This window comes from Ziziphus jujuba, chromosome 12, assembly GCF_031755915.1.
Source record: "Ziziphus jujuba cultivar Dongzao chromosome 12, ASM3175591v1".
Taxonomy (NCBI): domain Eukaryota; kingdom Viridiplantae; phylum Streptophyta; class Magnoliopsida; order Rosales; family Rhamnaceae; genus Ziziphus; species Ziziphus jujuba.
Window position 1 is genome coordinate 2,701,646 of NC_083390.1, and position 20,181 is coordinate 2,721,826.

At 33.5% G+C, this 20,181-nt stretch overlaps 1 protein-coding gene across 2 annotated transcripts; it reads left to right on the forward strand.

The window, feature by feature from the left end:
* Positions 1 to 13,010: 13,010 nt before the first annotated feature.
* LOC112493162 (G-type lectin S-receptor-like serine/threonine-protein kinase RKS1) lies at positions 13,011 to 18,886 on the forward strand. Of its 2 annotated transcripts, none has more exons than XM_048463136.2 (7): positions 13,011 to 14,370; positions 14,497 to 14,628; positions 15,019 to 15,203; positions 15,403 to 15,613; positions 17,048 to 17,285; positions 17,379 to 17,556; positions 17,923 to 18,886. In XM_048463136.2, the coding sequence occupies exons 1-7, from the start codon at positions 13,062 to 13,064 to the stop codon at positions 18,232 to 18,234; spliced, it is 2,565 nt and encodes an 854-aa protein (XP_048319093.2). In that variant the 5' UTR covers positions 13,011 to 13,061; the 3' UTR covers positions 18,235 to 18,886. The 2 variants fall into 2 exon arrangements, with proteins under 2 accessions (XP_048319093.2, XP_048319092.2); XM_048463135.2 differs by having other exon boundaries at positions 14,497 to 14,646; positions 17,923 to 18,885.
* The last annotated feature ends 1,295 nt before the right edge of the window (positions 18,887 to 20,181 follow it).

A 20,181-nucleotide genomic window follows, 5' to 3' on the forward strand; every position in this document is an offset into this window, starting at 1 on the left:
ATGGACACACTACTCTCAAACCACTCTCAGATCTCTGAAAATCCTAATATCAAAATACCGTATGACATATATTTGTTTGCTTGCCTTAGACCTTTTATAGTCTCTGCAACTCACACTTACCCATTAATTTTAATACATACAAAATACTAATAATTTAATAATATAATAATACTAGGAAAAATATAGGTAAGTCAATGGGCTTATAAAGAAATTTGATCTTCCAGTCCAATGGACCAACCGGAGTCTTATAGAGAGTATGTGATCAAGGGCTCTACTACAAAATATTAAAATAAACCATTCCTATTAATGGCATAAATAGGCCCTGTAAGTGAGTAATTGATTATGCTAAGTCCATAATTATTAATTTATTTAATATTCTCTCACTTGGACTGCATAATCATCATGATATATATAATCCAAATTCACTTACTATAGTATCTCCCGAACCATAATGCCATTTCATCTAAATATATAGCATACCAATAGGGCATAACAATATACTAGACTAGGCAGTAGAGATTCTCTCAGTAAATCTCCCAAAACATGATACCATTTCAACTGAACACTTTGCATGCTATAAACTCAGTTTAGGTAGTAGAGATTTACTTAATCACGTGCAATCCCCCGACACACAAATACCATTTCAGCCGAGCACATTGTGTATCGACAGGATACAACAATATACCCAAACTAGGTAGTAGGGACTCACCATGGCACCTATGGATCAATATACACATACACATAGATTAATAGTCTCAACAGGCCTGTAAATATAGGAGCAATAATATGTGTAATAAATCATCTCATAAATAAATAATGATCCACATACATCATTGTATCAAAATACTTAAAGAAATAAATAATACTCAACATGGATATTACTGCAGAAAATATAATAAACTTCCACTAACCCACAGCAGTTTCAACTGTCTAACAATCCCATACGGGACACATGCTCCTCAGATATGCCTACGGGTAAGGCCTTGGTCAGTGGATCTACCACCATGCTGTAAGTAGGCTTGTGAACTATAGTAATGAGCCCTTCTTCAACTTTCTCCTTAACCACAAAATACTTAACATCAATGTACCTCGCACCAGGGGTACTTTTTAAATTATTGGAGAAAGATACTGCTGCAGTATTGTCACAATACATCATAATAGACCTCTCAATGGAGTCAACCACTCCCAACTCACGAATAAAATTTCGAAGCCAAACTGCATGATGAGTAGCCTCATAACACACCACATACTTTGCCTCTATAGTTGAAGATGCTGTCACTGATTGTTTGGCACTGCGTCACGATACCGCACCTCCTACCATGATAAATATATATCTAATGGTATATTTCTTATCATCCACACAGCCTTTATAATCTGCATCACTATAACCAATAACATCAAGGGAGTTGGTGTGTCGATATGTCAACATATGATCTTTAATACTCTGAAGATAGTTAAAGACCTTTTTAACTGCTTGGTAATAAATAGGACCAGGATTTCTCATAAATCTACCAAGCACACCCACAGCAAAAGCTATATCAGGCCGTGTACATACTTGAGCATACATCAAACTACCCACTGCTGAAGAATAGCGAATATTTCTCATCGCCATCCTCTCTTTATCATTCTTGAGACATTGATTCTTAGAAAATCTTTTACCCTTTGTGACCGGTACAATTCCAGGAGAACAATTATGCATATCAAATCTCTTAAGGATTTTATCAATATAGCTTTTTGAGACAATTGCTACACATAATTAGTTCTATCTCGAACAATCTTGATGCCCAAAACAAAAGAAGCCTCTCCAAGATCTTTCATATCAAAATGGTTGCACAACATCTACTTTGTCTTAACCAATAGGTCAGTGTCATTAGTAGTCAAAAATATATCATCAACATACATCACCAGAAATATAAAACTACTCCCACTGACCTTGATATATATGCATCTATCAACAACATTCTCCTTAAAGCCATTTTGGATGACAACCTCATCAAACTTAAGATACCATTGCTTCGAAACCTGCTTAAGACCATAAATTGACTTCTTAAGCTTACAAACCAAATTACAATTTCCTGTTTGGTGGAAGCCAACTGGTTGAACCATATACACATATTCAAATAAATCACCATTCAGAAAAGCAGTTATGACATCTATCTGATGCAACTCTAGGTCATAATGTGCCACAATTGCATAATGATTCTAAAAGAATCCTTTATGGATACAGGAGAGAATATCTCTATATAATCAATTCCTTCCTTTTGGCTAAACCCTTTGGCTACAAGTCTAGCCTTATACCTCTCTACTTGACCATTAGAGTCTCTTTTAGTCTTAAAGACCCATTTGCACCCTATAGGCTTGCTGCCCAATGGTAACTCAACCAAATCCTAAACACCATTTGATGCCATGGATTTCATTTCATCTTCCATTGCATCCAACCAAAAATTTGAGTGCGAACTGCTTATGGCTTCCTCATAAGTGACTGGATCTAAATCATCACTTATGTCAAAATCATGCTCCTGCAAGTAAACCTCATAGTCATCAGGAATAGCTAACCTCCTAGTCCTTTGTGACCTTCTCAAAGGCACATCAGCATTTACAATAGCTGGGATATTTTGCTTTTCAATGATGGGTTCATCCTGATCAACTATTGGTTCATCAACTACTGGATTAATAATATCTTTATCAGGAACTACAACACTGGGAATGAATATATTTTCTTCTCTAAATTGAGGCTTCCTTGGACCATTACTATCATCAAACCCAAAATCATCTTCAAAATAAGTAGCCCTGTCTGATTCAACAATTCTCGTGGTGTGAGATGGACAAAAGAATCTTGAACCCCTAGATTCTATACAATAGCCAACAAAATACCCACTTATAGTTTTAGGATCCAACTTCTTAACTTGGGGATTATAAATCCTTACTTTAACTTTGCAACCCCATACTCGAAAATGATGCAAATTAGGCTTTTTCCCTGACCATAACTCAAAAGGAGTCTTAGAAATGGATTTACTTAGAACTTGATTCAAAATATAAGCAGCCGTCCTTAAAGCCTCTCCCCACAAGTAATCTGGCAAGCTAGAATTTGCCAACATAGATCGTACCATGTCCAACAAAGTGCGATTTCTCCTCTCAGCTATGCCATTCTGCTGAGGTGTACCAGGCATTGTATATTATGCATCAATGCTACACTCATGTCAATAAATTGCGAATGGTCCTGGATTCCGTCCAGTGTATCATATCTGCCATAAAATTCACCACCTCTATTAGGCCTCATAGCTTTTATCTTCTTATTCTTTTGAAGCTCCATCTTTACCTTAAACTCCTTAAAAGCAACTAAAGAATCTGACTTCTCACGGATAAGCTCAACATGTCCATAATGAGAAAAATCATCAATAAAGGTAATAAAATACCTATAACCACCCAAAGCAGTTGGAGTGAAAGGTCCACATACATCAGTATGGATTAATTCCAAAACATCTCCACACCTTACTATCTTATCCTTTCTAATCTTGAAAGTTAGCTTCCCTTTCACACATTCTACACAAGTCGACAGATCGGAGAAATCAAGATTAGCAAGTATTCCATCCTTCACTAACATTTCCATCCTGTGCTTAGAAATATGTCCTAAATGCTTATGCCACAATATTGAAGAATTATCATTAACTCTTGGACGTTTAGAAGCAATAATAGGGGCAACAACAAAATTAATAGAAGAATTGAGACCATTACTAAATAAATCAAGTTTATATAAATTGCCACATAAAGTTCCAAAACCAACAACTTTATCATCCTTATACATCTCAACTTTATTATTCTCAAACAAAAAATTAAAACCTTGACTATCCAAAAGTGAAATAGATAACAAGTTCATCCTAATTGAGGGTACATATGAAACTTCTTGTAATTCTAAAACATATATAGTGGCAAGCTTCAACTTGATTGTTCCCATGATATCCACCTTCACTCTTGAGTTATCTCCCATATAAACGTGTTGCTCAAGATTGGTTGGCCCCTTTGCCTTATCATCCCCTTTCTTTTCTTGCTTTCCCTTTAAATTCCAACACTCTATCTTCTTGTGTCCAATTTTATTGTAGTAGCCACACTTTTTATTGAAGTACTCTTTCCTTTCTCCTATCTAATAAGCATCATCATACTTAGTATTATTCAAAAGGTCCAAATAATAATGCTTCTCATTCATATCAAACTTGATAAATTTCTTTCCTATCTCCTCAAGAAGTTCCTTTGCTATATCAGCCTTAGGAATACTAGCATATATAGTTTCATCCATGTAATTCTCCATCATCATCATGCAGCACTTATTAGAATGCTTCCAATCCTCATAAAGTTTCCTATTTGCTGCACTACTCTCATCAGTTGGTATCTCTGGTGGATCTATCTCTAAAGCCAAATCCAATTTCATAAATGTCAAATTCATAACTAAAGTCTTCTTCCACTTCTGATAGTTTGTCCCATCCAATTTCATCATGGCAGTCATAGGCAGAATATTTGGGGGTGCTACTAACTGTGAAAATAGTAAGCACAATGAAATATTTAATATATATAAAACAATAACTATTTTCCAGCCCTTTAATACAAAACATAAAATATCAATATCGTTAGGGTATTTGTAGCACTACAGATACCCTTTTGCGGACCAGGGACAGTCAACCAAATAATCACAATCAAATGCATTGAACTGAATCATCGACAGGGTAACTCAGAACCTGTGATACATGGCATTTAATTAACTTCCACTGCCATTTCAGGCGTCATATAAAGCAACTAAAACCATCGACATGGTAGTTTAGTTACCCTTATAGACCCTGATTAATAAGTGGGAGAAAATAACATATTGGCAATTTCATGAAATAGGTAAATATAAAACATCTCATCCACTATGCCAACATACATTACATTGGTACACATAATGCAAACAAAATAAGTCTCACGATAGGTGAGTACTTAAAATTCCACACTACTATACCAACTAGGCACAAAGCCTCTTTAGGGAAAGTTAACACAATCCAATTCATCAAGCATAGATATGTAATTTAATTCAATAAAATTGGAATGAAATAAATAAACAAATAAATAAATGAATAACATCCTTTTTTTTTTTGTTTTTTTGGTTAATAAGAGTGACCAATAGATAAATAAACAAATAACCAAATAAATAAATAAATAAAATAAAAGTAAAAAGAAAAAAAAAGTTTTTTTTTTTTTTTTTTTTTTTTTTTTTTGTGCTGTTGATGTCAGCACCAAGGCTCCAAATGGCATGTCGTTTCTCTCTTCTTCTTCACACAACCGGGTCACGGGGGATTCGGTTTCAGTCCAAACGGGTCACGCCACCTGCTATTTTCACCCGACTTTATCTCGCCGTTCCGACCATCGTTTTCAATGATTCTGGCGGCTTTAGGTTCTTCTAGTTACAGGAAATTGTTTCCCCAATTCAATTTGAATAAAAAAAACCTCCAAAGTTTAACACCCAAACAAGATGAATTCGGCCTTTAAACAAGAATTTTCAAATCCAATTTCAAAGTTTTCAGTTCTAATTAACTTAAAAAATTAATTCCATTAGACTTAGAGAACAAGAACCACAATACCCAGATCAAAAATTCATACAAAACACAATTTTCTCAATATTTTGCAAAAGCAATATACGGCCGAAAATTTTATAATTTTATAATTTTATTATTATTATTATTATTATTATTATTATTATTATTATTATTGAGTATATAACAGTCGGATTATATTTCACAGACAATCAACATATAGTATCCGATTAATAAAGGAAGAGCAAACAATAATAAAAATAAACATCATGTAATCAATGTATAGATCATCAATGGCTGAATTTGATGACCGAATATATGCTGTTCAATCCGATCATCTTAGATACAACGAAGACTAATCACAAAGAAATTTATTATGCATAGTAACCATGCTTTGATACCAATTGTTAGAATTTTACGGATCTAAACATACATAATGAATTCCATAAATCATAAATTACTAATCTTCAACCGCAGCCATTGATAAATTAAATCTTTAATTTTACAAAATAGAAAACAATGTAAAGTAGTGCCTATGGATACACTACTCTCAAACCACTTTCAGATCCCTGAAAACCCTAATATCAAAATACCATATGGCATATATTTGTTTGCTTGCCTTAGACCTTTTATAATCTCTGCAAGTCACACTTATCCATTAATTTTAACACACACAAAATACTAATAATTTAATAATATAATAATACTAGGAAAAATATAGGTAAGTCAATGGGCTTATAAATAGAATTGGTCCTCCAGTCCAATGGGCCAACTGGAGTCTTATAAAGAGTGTGTGACCAAGGACTCTACTACAAAATATTAAAATAAGTCAGTCCCATTAATAGCATGAATAGACTCTATAAGTAAGTAATTGATTATATTAGATCTACAATTATGAATTTATTTAACAAATAAAACTCATATTTTACGTGAAAAGGAAAATATATAAACATGGATTGTACCGAGTAATCTCTCCCAAATTAAAATAAATTGTAGCCTCGTAATAGTTATAGGAGGTCTATTTTACCGAGATACCATTGGGCTGGGCCTATTTAGAGCACAAAGATCGAAGCAATTTAGACCATGAGCCCAGAAGTTGCCACAAATTTGTCTGAGAGTAATATATAAAAAAATATATGTTGGAAGCCCACATGTCTTCTGACAATGGGTACCCGAACTTCAAAGGAATGTTATTGACATCTAAGTTTTCAATTTTTCATACCCCAAAAAAAAAAAAAAGAAATAAAGTCCTCAATTTTCAGTGTTATTACACTTTCAACGTCCTGCTGGCCATATCAAGCTCAATCTTAGGAAAAATGTTTGCACACAAACTGTTAATCAAGAGTGAACTACGTGAAATTTCCAGTGAAAGCTCGATGGTAAGCGGCTGAAAACAAGAAAGAAGAAGAGCCAGGAGGATTGGTATAGTACCGGACTATTACTTGCTAATACTCAAGCCAGATGAAAATCTTCCTTGAAAAATATGTCAGGGACTTGAAAGAACATATCTTTAAAGAGAATTTCTCTAACTATTTATAGGTCTTACTGTTTGGAAACATGAGTGCCACATGTAGGGTTTTCCAAAAACATAGCTCGTGATTTTTTTTTAGCAATATTAATTTCATTATAAATAATCGGATAAGTATTTACTTTAAGATTTGAAATACAAAAATAACTCGAATAGTGATTTGAACATTTTATTTTGGATGGGGTGCTTTTGTGAGAATGCACTTTTTATTTTATTTTATTTTATTATTATTTTTTTATGGTAAGTGAGAGTGCACATGTTGATCCGAAACATTGGATCAGGCTTGGCCTGCCTCAAGCTTGGGTCGCCATATATTGGTTTGACCAGAAATCTGAGACCCTTGACTAGAAGCTCAGAATTTTAATTATTATTATTATTATTATTTTTTAATGAACAACCCAGAATTATCATCATTTTACAAATTCCCGTCGGAATATTATCACTATTAAAATTTCCCATACAACAATTCCAACTTATATTAAATAATGACAAACAATCAAATATTATATGAACAATATCTATGCACATATATTATATATGGTCACAGGTAATGTGTAAAAGAAATTAGATGATGAAGATGCTGATCATACAAAGATGCAACCGCTATTAATTATGGGTCATAATTAGAACGACAAATTAACATTACCATTTGTTATATTTGCCTCAGATCTCTAATATTAATTATTTATATTTGCAGTTTTTTTATTGATATTAATCTCATTATAATTAAATAGAAATCCAGGTTATGGTTTGAATCATATATCTAAATGTGTATTTTCACCTACAAATACAAAAATCACTGGAATAGTGATTTGGGTGCTTTTGTAAGATTGAGTGCACCTTTTTTTAAAAAAAAATAAAAAATAAAATTGTGGGTCGAAATGAGAGTGGACATGCTGGACGGAATTGATGTATCTTCGCCAGCTGCCTCAGGATTGGGTCAACATATATCGGTTTGACCAGAAATCTGAAACCCTTGACTTCTCAGAATAATTATCTTTTTTTTTTTTTTTTTAAATAGTTTTTTTCCCCAATGAAAAACTCAGAATAATGATCCTTTCATAAGTTCCAGTCGGAACCTTAACAACTACTAAAATTACCTATACAACAATTCCTTAAATATTATATAAACAAAATCTATGCAACAAATATTATATATAGATATAGCTTGATAATGTGTAACAAAAATTAGATAATGAAGATGCAGAATCTGATCATACAAAGATGAAACCTATATTTAATTATTTATAAAACTTGGGGGTTACAATTACAATGACAAAGACAAATTGACATTACCATTTGTTATATTTGCCGCAGATCTCTACTATTTCGGTTTTTTTTTTTTTTTTTTTTTTTTTTTTTTTGGTTGTGAGTGGTGATCACAAGATCATGCAGATATAACAATGTGCAGAAAAATTGATCAGATCTTGATGTTAATTTATTATTATTATACATTATTTTAACATCCATGCCGGCGATACACCACCTTAACTGCTGTATGGCCGGTGTAGAGAATCTATATAATTTTCATCAAAATTTTGTAGTGTACATATGTGTTTTGGACTATAAAATGGGGTTTGTAATTAGGAGGTTCGACAACAAATTTAATTAGAAGTCATAAAAAAGAGAAGAATAATTTAGAGATATAGAAAGAACAAGCAGTATCGGTACTAAATATATATGGAGAGTAAGATGAAGGTAATTAGTCATTTAATGCTGGTTTTGACAATGGTTTTTATTATGGCTAACTTTGTTAGCTGTAATAAGAATTTTGGATCTGTTGGCTCAGATTCGAACGGGAAGATAAATAATCATCATCTCCATCTTCCTCTTCCTCTATTTTCATCTATTGAAAAATATATTCTTATTTTATGTGAGAAATAATACATATAAATGTTAAAAGTTTGTTTCTTCGACTTTTAGCATTTATTATGTTGGTTGGTAAAATTTCAACAAAATGAAAATATATTTCTAATAGATTAAAATTTTGTCTTTGTCTCTACCTGTATATGCATATGTTTCAATTTACATATGTATAAAATTACATATATAAATTGACAAAGCAGTTAGTTCTAGTGGTAGAGCATCTCTATTTGTGTCTATGTGAGCACGAGTTCGAATCATGGAAAATGAAAATTTTGGATAGTTTGTAAATTAGATGAATTATTCAAAAAAAAAAAAATTACATATATAAATTGGTGCACGGTGTAAGTTGTTGTCTAATCAATTATTATAATTCGCATAATAATAATAATAATTTTTCTTTGTAAGAACTTACATTCTCAATGCCTTCACTTTTTCTATAAGAGCATAGAAATTTCAATATCATTTTCTAATGCAGCTTTTAATTGATTACATAGTGTACGCAGTTGCTCTTTGCTTGTACCTAAAATAAGAACCTTAAAATATTCAATTATAAAACAAATAATATACAAAACAAATTTTCCATATCCTTGTGTAACTAAAATATGAATATACACGCCTATCCATATGTAGAGAGATGTTTAGTTCTAATCAACGTGCCTCTTCACATATGGATAGGTGTGGATCAATATTTCAATAAAATTAGATATTCTGATTTGATCAAAATTAAATTGTCATAATTAAAAGATGATATTAACATACTCAATTGGTTCACACATGCATAATTCCATATAAAATCATATACATATATATATATATATATATATAAAGATGATATTAACATACTCAATTGGTTCACACATGCATAATTCCATATAAAATCATATAGATGATATTAACATACTCAATTGGTTCACACATGCATAATTCCATATAAAATCATATATATATATATATATATATATCTCAATCAGATTAATTATTTGAAGCCTCACTTCATAGAGGTAGAGGTGCATACAGATTATTGAAACTTCCCAAAAACCAGACACACAATATTTATATATATAAAACGTAACAGACACACAACCTGGGATTCGTATTGGATACATATATACGCACGGTCCTGGATAATAAACCTCATTGCCTATATCTAATTTATTAGATATGTTATTCCAAATTATATGTAATTGGGCACCAATATTTACCACCATAATATAAGCAACAATGGCTATCATACGAACTAATGTATCCAATTAGCAACATCTGCCAGCGCAGATCCCGATGACAATGCTGGTTGGAACACAGATACATTCATCTTTGCAATTTTGGGTAAATGGATTGCATATATCCATGTTACACCCTTCCATAGGCGTTCCTCCTTCCAGATTTCTATTGGTGAGAGAATAATGTTGATGATGATGACGATGATGATGAAAATCATGATTTCTCTTCCAATTACCATGATGATCAGGCCGTACATGTCCATGAATAATATTACAGCTTACAAAGTTAGCAGAAAGAATCATGGCCACAACTAATAAAACCAAACCGATCTTCTTTTTATTCATTATGATCATCTCCGTATAAGTAATACTTCTCAATTTCTAAGCTCTTAAAATGTGTGATCTGCATATTCATCCTAGCTAGTTGGTTCTAATTTATAGTTTGTACATGTAGAAAATCTTGGCGGCACAACCACAAAGTACAATAGTTCTGTACAAGTATACAAGAATATTAATTGTCATTGTAATAATAAACTCATCAATTTATATTTACTAATTATATTATTTTTCAACTAAGAACATAGTCAACCACGATTTTTTTGTCTTGAAGGTACTGTCATATATCAGATGCCACACGGCCTCTACTCTATATATATAGAACATGTATTTTTTGTATCTAATTTCTTCACAATGACAGAAATAGGTCTTGCTAAACAATAAACAAGCCAGTCATTTTCATTGTTATTTCTTCTCTGTTTTGCCTTTTGATCTGTTTTTGGTTTCTGTGACTTTGCTTTATTTTCCGACTATTTGCAAAGCGACACTGATTGTGCTTGATGACTAGAAAACAACAAATACATGATCCATTCTGGATATTATTCCATGCCGATTGATCGTAGAGGAGAGCTAGCTAGATTTTGTTGCAGGCAGAAACAAGACAAAAAACAAGGCTTAAATTGCTACAACAATAAAACCAAAATTGTTAAATATAGTATTAATTATCATATAGAATTCAAGAAGCTAGCAAATCCAACTTTGGGTTTTGAGGATCTATCATAGCATTGAATTTGAAGAGAATTTTGCTTGAGAATTGATCCAAATTGGAGGTGAATAAAAATTAGTTTCAAAAATATAAATCCAAATATCCAATCCTTGTGAAGATCAAAACTTAGGATGTATCAATGTTCTTCGTCATCTGTTTTTGGTTTTGTCCTTTTTGGCTTTTATTTTTTCTAACTGTTTGCAAAGCCACAGAAATGATGCCTAATGATTAGACAATAATGCACATAATTAATTCATTCCCATTGTTGTTCCATGCTCAAGTTCCAACATATTGCATTTATTTATTGGATTTTTCAACCAATTAAAGTCACATTACAGAATAGTGCTATAATAATTATTACACACTATAGGACCTTCATTTTTGGTAGCCTAAAAGACTTGTATCTAGCTATCTGGTCTTTCAAGTATAAGTGGTCAGTTTAGAGCTACGCCATTTGTCAAAAAATCTCACTTTTTTTTACAGTGAGGAATCAATAATTACATGCTTGCTGGGTAGGGTATAATCCCCAAAACATTCCAATATAGCAATACCACATTGGTGGTTTTAAATAGTAGCTATTTTTGAACAAAATGTTCAATAAGTTATGGGAATCTATTTTGACAAAAAACTTATAAAGTCCATCCAATATAAAAAATTAATCTTATATAATGCCGATCTCAAACAATAAAGATGAGTTTCAAGAAAATAATATCCAATTATCAAGATCCTAAAAATTGGGGATGCTGCAAGCTGATTGGCTATATGGTCTGCATCAAGATGTCATATATTTATTTTGACACGTAACTTAAAATAGACCATGAAGAAATCAACTTAATATGAAATACAAAGTGTTGAATTTTTAGACATTATTGTTATGTGGTCAAATATCATACGACAACATTAGATGGAATTTTCTCTTAAGAAAGTCTCATGATCTTTTACGTGTAAAAGCTCTCATCTTTAACTATTTTAATAGCAAGTACATTAAATCTAATAAAGTTGCAACCTTCTACTAAATTATGAATCAGTGACAAAAAAACATGTGTGAAAGGAGAATGATAGTTTCTGAACCTATTTTTGGTTTTTTGGAGAACACTCTATTTTTGTTTGTACGTGTAGAAATATTAAATTTATTAGACAACACGAAAGGGAAACTCTAATGCCAATGGGGATATGGACCATATATTATTAGAATTTCTAAACCTGTAAAAGAATTTCGGTTTCTGAAAGTTGGTTTTATCTACATCCCCTCCTCTGTTTGCTCCGTTTTATTTATTTTGATGAATTATTTATTTATTTTTTAATTTATTCGTAGTGGGTACAATTTAAACTGTACCCCGTACTATATAGATAAAATCCAAACCAAAGCCCTCACTTTCATTCATTTATGGATTCGCAAACATGAATCCAGCTTTTGTCATTTTTTTTTTCCCTACACCACCAATGATATAATTAATATCATCTTAACTAAAAATATTAATAAATAAATAAAATAAACAAAATAAACAAAATGAATAATAATAATAATAATAATAATAGCAGCCAAAATATGGTGAGACTTTATTACTAATGGGACTAAAATGGGAGTTGGTGATATCTATATGAAATTGTCAACTGACAGATTCCAGAAGATCAGTTTTAAATTGTCATTTTATATAGTATTTGGTAATTGCCGTCTCGTTTGGGAATTATGACTTGGACTTTATGCCTTGCTGACAAGCCAGCTGGGTCGCTTTTCCTTTTGTTACATCTATGGCTTCCTCTTACGCAAGCACGACAACTTTGCTAATATGCAAACTGTTTCAACAAAAAAGGCACAAAACTCATATCAGTAATAAAAGATTATGAAGTTTGCAGTACAGGGTATGATTCACTATACAATACCGTTTCAATTCCTTCTTTTCGGAATTTGTAATTGCTTAGATACAATATCCATAAATAGCCACCCAATTAGAGACACAGACAATAATGTTTTAGTCTCCAGCGGAGGAACCTTTACACTCGGATTTTTCACACCAGGCATATCAAATTACAGCTATGTTGGAATTTGGTACCACAAAATTCCAGAGCGAACTGTTGTGTGGGTTGCTAACAGAAACAATCCTATAAACGATTCCTCTGGTTTTCTGTCCATCGATACTACAAATGGCAACCTCGTGCTCTACCAAAACAGGATTAATCAAACAGCTGAGGTTGTCTGGTCCACAAATGCTTCTTCTTCAGCATGTTCACCTGCAAGTTACTGTGCAGCTCAGCTATTGGATTCAGGCAACCTTGTTTTGCTCCATAACATCACGAAACAGGTTATATGGCAGAGTTTTGACCACCCAACGGACACAATGCTTCCAAACATGAAACTTGGGATAGATCGAAGAACTGGACTGGATAGGTTCCTGACATCCTGGAAGTCTGAAAATGATCCAGGATCAGGAAATTACACTTACAGGATTAACCCAAGTGGGTTCCCTCAACAGTTCTTGTACAAAGATCAGATTCCATGGTGGAGAGCTGGTCACTGGAATGGGTTCAGATTGAGTGGTATTAAATTCCTCTTCAATGTGAGTTTTGTGAACGACAACAATGAAATCAGTCAAACGTGGGGTGTGCTCAACTCCTCAGTCTTGTCAAGAATTGTTGTATCTGAGTCTGGAATTGTTGAACGCTTTAATTGGTGGTACGATCAAGGTGAGCAAGGATGGAATGGAGTGTGGTCGGCACCCACAGACCGCTGTGACCAATATGATCATTGTGGTGCATTTGGTCTTTGTGACAGTAGCAATGCTGAACAGTTTGAGTGCACCTGTTTGGCGGGATTCGAACCCAAGTCTCCTGCTGAATGGTACATGAGAGATGCAAAACATGGCTGTGTAAGGAAGCCCGGGACGTTGATTTGCAGTGAAGGTGATGGGTTTGTGAATGTGGCAAATGTCAAAGGCCCTGATACTTCTAATGTTAAAGTGATTAGTAGCGGTTTGACCTTGAAAGCATGTGAGAAGGAGTGCTTGAGGAACTGCAATTGCACGGCTTATGCCAGTGCTAATATAAGTGGAGGGAGTGGATGTATACTATGGCATGGAAATTTGACGGATACCAGAAAGTTCACAGATGTTGGTGGTCAAGATTTATACGTTCGTGTTGATGAGCGCGAGTTAGGTACTCTCTCTTTTATTTGAGCGTGTTAACTGTTAAATTTTCCTTCCCCTGTATTCATTTTGAAATCTTAATTAATTGTCTAAGTTTTGTTTTGTTTTGTTTTTGTTTTTGTTTTTTTTTTTTCAGCCCAGTATGCTAAGAAACAAAAAGGTATGCTTGTTAGTAAGAAGACGCTTATCATTTTGGTAGTCTCTGGTGTCTCAATTTTGTTCAGCATCAGTTTCTTTGCATACTGGTTCCTGCAGAGGAAAAGAAGAGGTATGTCAAACTTACTAGGTAGGTCAAACTTAATCTTACACTTTGTCTTCTACTAAAATTGCAACAATTATTTATTTTTTATTTGTTATTAATTTTTTTTTAACTTTCTAATTAATGCGACAATTGAACAGTAGGTTAAAAGTCATTATGTCCTAAACAATATTTAATTTTCTTCCTTTTGTGTTGGAAGATTATGTGTTTTATTTGCTAAATGGCTTATGGCTTAGCTGGTGGAATTACTATTGTGACATAAGGTAAATTCTAGGTTTCAATTTACAAGTGAAAAGGAAAGCCAGAGACATATAACCTGCCTATATATGTATATTGATTAATATCTTGCTTTTCTACTATCATTTGTCTGAAATCAGATAACTCTGTTTTTGTGTCAAGGACATCGTAGGCTGTTCCATGATGCTAACGTTACTTCTGAAGAATCCCCTGAGGAGGAGAAGCTTGGCCAGAGTAAAAGACATCCGGATTTACCATTTTTTGATCTAAAAACCTTAATTACTGCCACAAACAATTTCTCTGCTGCAAATAAGCTTGGACGAGGTGGATTTGGTTCTGTCTACAAGGTAATTAGCTACTCTAAATCATTGAGAAATATATGCTCTTTGATTAATATTTAGTACTATGTTTACAAGTACGAGGAAAAATGTGTTGGATTAGAACTGAAACGACTTGATTAAATCATGACAGAGGAAGAGAGCTAGGGAGATGGGATTTCAATGATATATATATATATATATATATAAAACTGGTGTGTGATTTCAGGGACAACTAGGTGATGGAAAGGAGATAGCTGTGAAAAGATTGTCAAAACATTCAAGACAAGGAATAGAAGAGTTTAAGAATGAAGTAACGGTGATAGCAAAACTACAGCACAGAAATCTCGTAAGGCTTTTGGGTTGTTGCATCCACAAGGAAGAGAAGATGCTAATATATGAATACATGCCAAACAAAAGCTTGGACTACTTCATATTTGGTAAGAATTTTTCAAAACAACTATCAGTTTACTGAAGTCGTGCATATGAAAATCATGGATATTATCATTCTCATCATGCATGTACTAAAGAACAGAGGAGAATGTAGTGCGAAACCTGTCTTTATTGATGTATTGAACTGCTGTATAAATACAAGAGAATAGGTACAAAAGATAACCACAACAGATAAACATAAATGCAAAGCTATACATGGGTTGTTACAGATAAGAGCAAGGGATCAAACTGTTATGAGTCATTATGCCCCCTCAAAATGTGTGGTCTTGGAAGAACACAGATTTTGGACCTGTTGGACAAGAACGATGACCGAGTTAGAGATTTGGGTAAAATATCAGCCAGCTGATCACGTGTGGAGACATGAGATACCCTGAGATTGCCAGACTGAACTCGTTGCCGGACAAAGTTAAAGTCCACACCTACATGCTTCATTTGTGAGTGAAAGAGAGGATTAGAACAAAGATATGTAGCCCCTAAATTGTCATAGTAGAGTGCTGGTGGTGTGGAGAGGGGAACACCAAGTTCTGTGAGTAAATTCTCCAACCAGCAGAGTTCAAGAGTGGCATGTGTAGCAGCCTTGTATTCAGCTTCGGTAGAGGATCTGGATATGGACTTTTGTTTTCTTGATGTCCAAGAAATGGGGTTGGCACCCAGAAAAATAATATAAGCTGTGGTGGTTTGATGAGGCGCTGTCTCAAACGGAGAATATGGGATCTGGACAGTTTTGCGAAGTGGGTCGCCAGTGTGGTCCATACAGTATAAGAGGTTGTAGCAGTTGCGACGAGATGAGCAATATCTGGTGTGAGAGAAGCAAGAAGGGCATTAAGCAGGAATTTGTCTTGCCTAACCCAATGATTATAATCCGGGTTGGGTTTAATGGAAGGAGGATCGATAGAGGTATCGGTGATAGTTGGAGAAGGGCAAGATTTTGATCCATCGATATAGCCATACAGATCGTAGGCAATGAGTAAAGAGTCAAATTGGGCACGCCAAGGAAAGTAGTTAGACTCTGTGAGACGAAGAGGATATTGAGAGGCGACGTTCAGAACAATAAGATTTTGGCCAGAGAACGTTGGTTCATTTTGCACAGTGACAACGGGTGCAGATGAAGAAGCTTCGTCTGTGAAGTGTTGGGCCATGGAGAGAAAAAAAAGGATCGAAAAACTGATGAAGTTTTTAGTGCTCTGATACCATAAAGAACAGAGGAGAATGTAGTGTGAAACCTTTCTTTATTGATGTATTGAACTGCTGTATAAATACAAGAGAATAGGTACAAAAGATAAACAAAATAGATATACATAAATGCAAAGCTATACATAGGTTGTTACAGATAAGAGCAAGTAATAAAACTGTTATGAGTCATTATGTACATCTTTAACTGAACATTCACTAGACTGAAGCTTTGATGCTATATGTTCTAGATGAAACAAGAAGGTCGCATTTGGACTGGACAAAGAGGTTTGAAATTATTATTGGAATTGTTCGTGGGATCTTGTATCTTCACCAAGATTCAAGACTGAAAATCATCCACAGGGATCTAAAAGCTAGCAATGTTCTACTAGATGCTTCAATGAATCCAAAAATTTCAGATTTTGGAATGGCTAGGATGTTTGGAGATGACCAAATTCAAGCAAATACAAATAGAGTAGTTGGTACAATGTGAGTGATCACATTCATTCAATTATGCTCCACTTACTTAAACAAGAGATGAAGAAGATTATATGCTTTTGTTTTTATATCATGTGACTGCAGTGGTTACATGTCACCGGAGTATGCAATGCAAGGGCTGTATTCAACAAAATCTGATGTGTTCAGCTTCGGTGTTTTGCTATTAGAGATCATTAGTGGCCGGAAGAACACAGATTATATCAATGGAAGCTCCTTGCCAGATAATATCAATGGAAGCTCCTGGTCAAACCTCATTGCACATGTAAGTTTTGCTTTTCTAGGTCCTCATTTGGTAGCATCTATGTTATTTGTTTTCAGTTTTTTTCTTTTAGTTTTTACTTTAGTTGTGTATGATAGGCTTCTGCTTCAAATGATAGTTAGGCTTCCAAGTACAAAAGTGCAATCTTAAAATAAAAAAAAAAAATGTGTAAAATGAAAACCATTTTAAACTATATATAAAAAATAGGCTCACTTTTAACATATACACTTTGTCATTACAAATGAGTATTATAATAGTCATTTTATCATTAATTCATGCATGCTTAGTCTTAAACAAACCACCTTTCTCTTAATTGCTTGCTTTGACAATCATATTAAAAATGAGAAGTCATCTTTCTGAGTGATACAGATATGGGAATTATGGAAGGAAGGAAAAGTGTTGGATGTAGTTGATCCACAGCTGTGCCTCCCATTTTCTGCCAAGGAGGTTTCAAAATGCATCCACATTGGGCTACTGTGCGTGCAGGAAGGTGCAAAAGATAGACCGACCATGTCTGCTGTTATTTTCATGTTGGCTAATGAAACCCCTCTTCCTCAACCCAACACCCCTGCATTTATTTTCCAAAAGAATGCCTCTCATAATCCTGAATCTCCAATGTCTATAGCACCAGAAGCTGTTTCTTCGAATAGCATTACCATAACTACACTAGAAGCTCGTTGAGCTCAATATATAAGGTTTGACTTTCTTGTTGTTCTTGCATCTACAGCATATAGCATGGCAAGAATGATGTTTTTCATATTTTCTTGTGAAGGAAAATCGGTGTAATAGTTCAAAATATTTTCTTATTAGACCCAATGTGACAATTGATCACTAAACCAGTGGGGTTGGATTTTTCAAGCTCAAATATAGGCTGATTTAATTGATTTGGTTAAGAGCAGAAAAACTCATGGTGATCTTCTCCAAAATGTGAAATCATTTGATCATCTATTTTAACATTTTTTGTCATGTAAATTGCTCATTAAGTCAGTCTTTGGAACACAAACTACAGAAAACTACTTGAAAATTTTCACAGTGAAACAGAACTAAAACAGGGGAACTGCCTTTGAATGGCAATAATTACAGCGACGATGTTGTATTTTAACAGATATTTCCTTACATAAATGTTCACGGTGATTACTACAATGAAAATATTTGGTGCTTTTTGGCAGTACGCGGTGATACAATGTCTACATGTGCTGACAAATTCACAAAAATTTATGTTTTCTTTTCTGGTTTACCATCAATGCCAAGCAGATATTGTCTGAATTTAAATAGAAAAAGAGATCACAGGGAGAAAAATGATGAAGGTTCGAGTGGGATTTTGGTTATTGTGGGCATGGTTTTTATTATAGCTAACTTTTTTGGCTGTAATAATTATATCGGTAATTGGAGTAAACATCATATTCTTCATCATCATCAACATCCCCTGATCTCAAAGAGAAAGCAGGGGGGAGATGGCGCAGTCCCTTGGAGGATGCTTACTGTGATGGTTCAATATGCAACCCTTTAATCCAGGACTATGATAAACATTCTATCTTTTTTTCACTTGGAATTGTTTTTGGCTTATGCTAGTAAGCCTTAAGCTGTGATGAATGTGATGTTGTACGCCAGCCAGGGTTCAAAGCTCTATATATTGTGTATGTGTGCTTTGTAAGTTGTTATCTGTGCATTTCTTTAGCAGTTCGGGTGGTCTATGTTATATGAGCATGAAATAAAATGATCCACATATTATTTTGCATGGGGATTATAGAAAATCATCTCTTTAACTGGATTTTCACGTAATTAATTATAGCAATTTCTCTTTCTAAACTAAACACCACATTCTCAAGGCCTTTTACTTCTTCTATAAGGTATGAAGAAATTGTTACATCATGTTACATATATATACCTGCTTTAACCATCTGAATCTCGAACACCTACCTTAGCAAGTCATTGTGGAATAAAGGAGCCAATTAATAATAAACCTAACTTTTCTCTTAAATTGAAGGAGCCAGTGAGCCATGGTATCTGTAACACCTACCATGAAAGTAATCATAAAGTCCTTACCATATAAAATTATGGAGATACATGTATTCAATCCGGTTTGAAATCTCGGAGCAGAAACTGTGTAATTTATAATAACATTCAACCTAGCTAAATTCCAGTGGCTAGGCGAAGAACAGAGATTAATTCAAACCACCTTGACATTTATTATTTCTCTTTGTTTAAAGTCTTCATATGATCAATTGATGAATTAGGGGATGTATTCAATTAATGTTTTGATAGATTTTAAAGGAGTTAATAACTTTAAAAGAATTTATAGATTTTTAACTGATTTCTCTAGACACAATATTGGTCTTGTAAGAATCTTTCATAGAGTTTAGAGCATCTTCAAGGGGACTCTTTAAAATAAAGAGCATATTTTCCATAATAAAGAGCATTTTTTGATATAAAGAAAAGAAAAAAGCAAAAAAAAAAAAAAAAAGCACTTTATTTTTATTTCCTCTATAACATTTATCAATATATTTATAGCTCCTCTGTTCTTTTATATGAATTATACTTCAAATATTATATTAGTGGCATGGGTACATGTGGTTCTTTAAATTAATTCAATATAATATTATTCTAGAAGAAGAAGAAGGTCACACA

Coding starts and splice junctions, on each gene's coding strand:
- LOC112493162 (XM_048463135.2), top strand. CDS start 13,062: ATGAAGTTTGCAGTACAGGGTATGATTCACTATACAATACCGTTTCAA. Junction 15,204..15,402: donor GATTTGGTTCTGTCTACAAG/GTAATTAGCTAC, acceptor GTGTGATTTCAG/GGACAACTAGGTGATGGAAA. Junction 17,286..17,378: donor AATAGAGTAGTTGGTACAAT/GTGAGTGATCAC, acceptor ATGTGACTGCAG/TGGTTACATGTCACCGGAGT.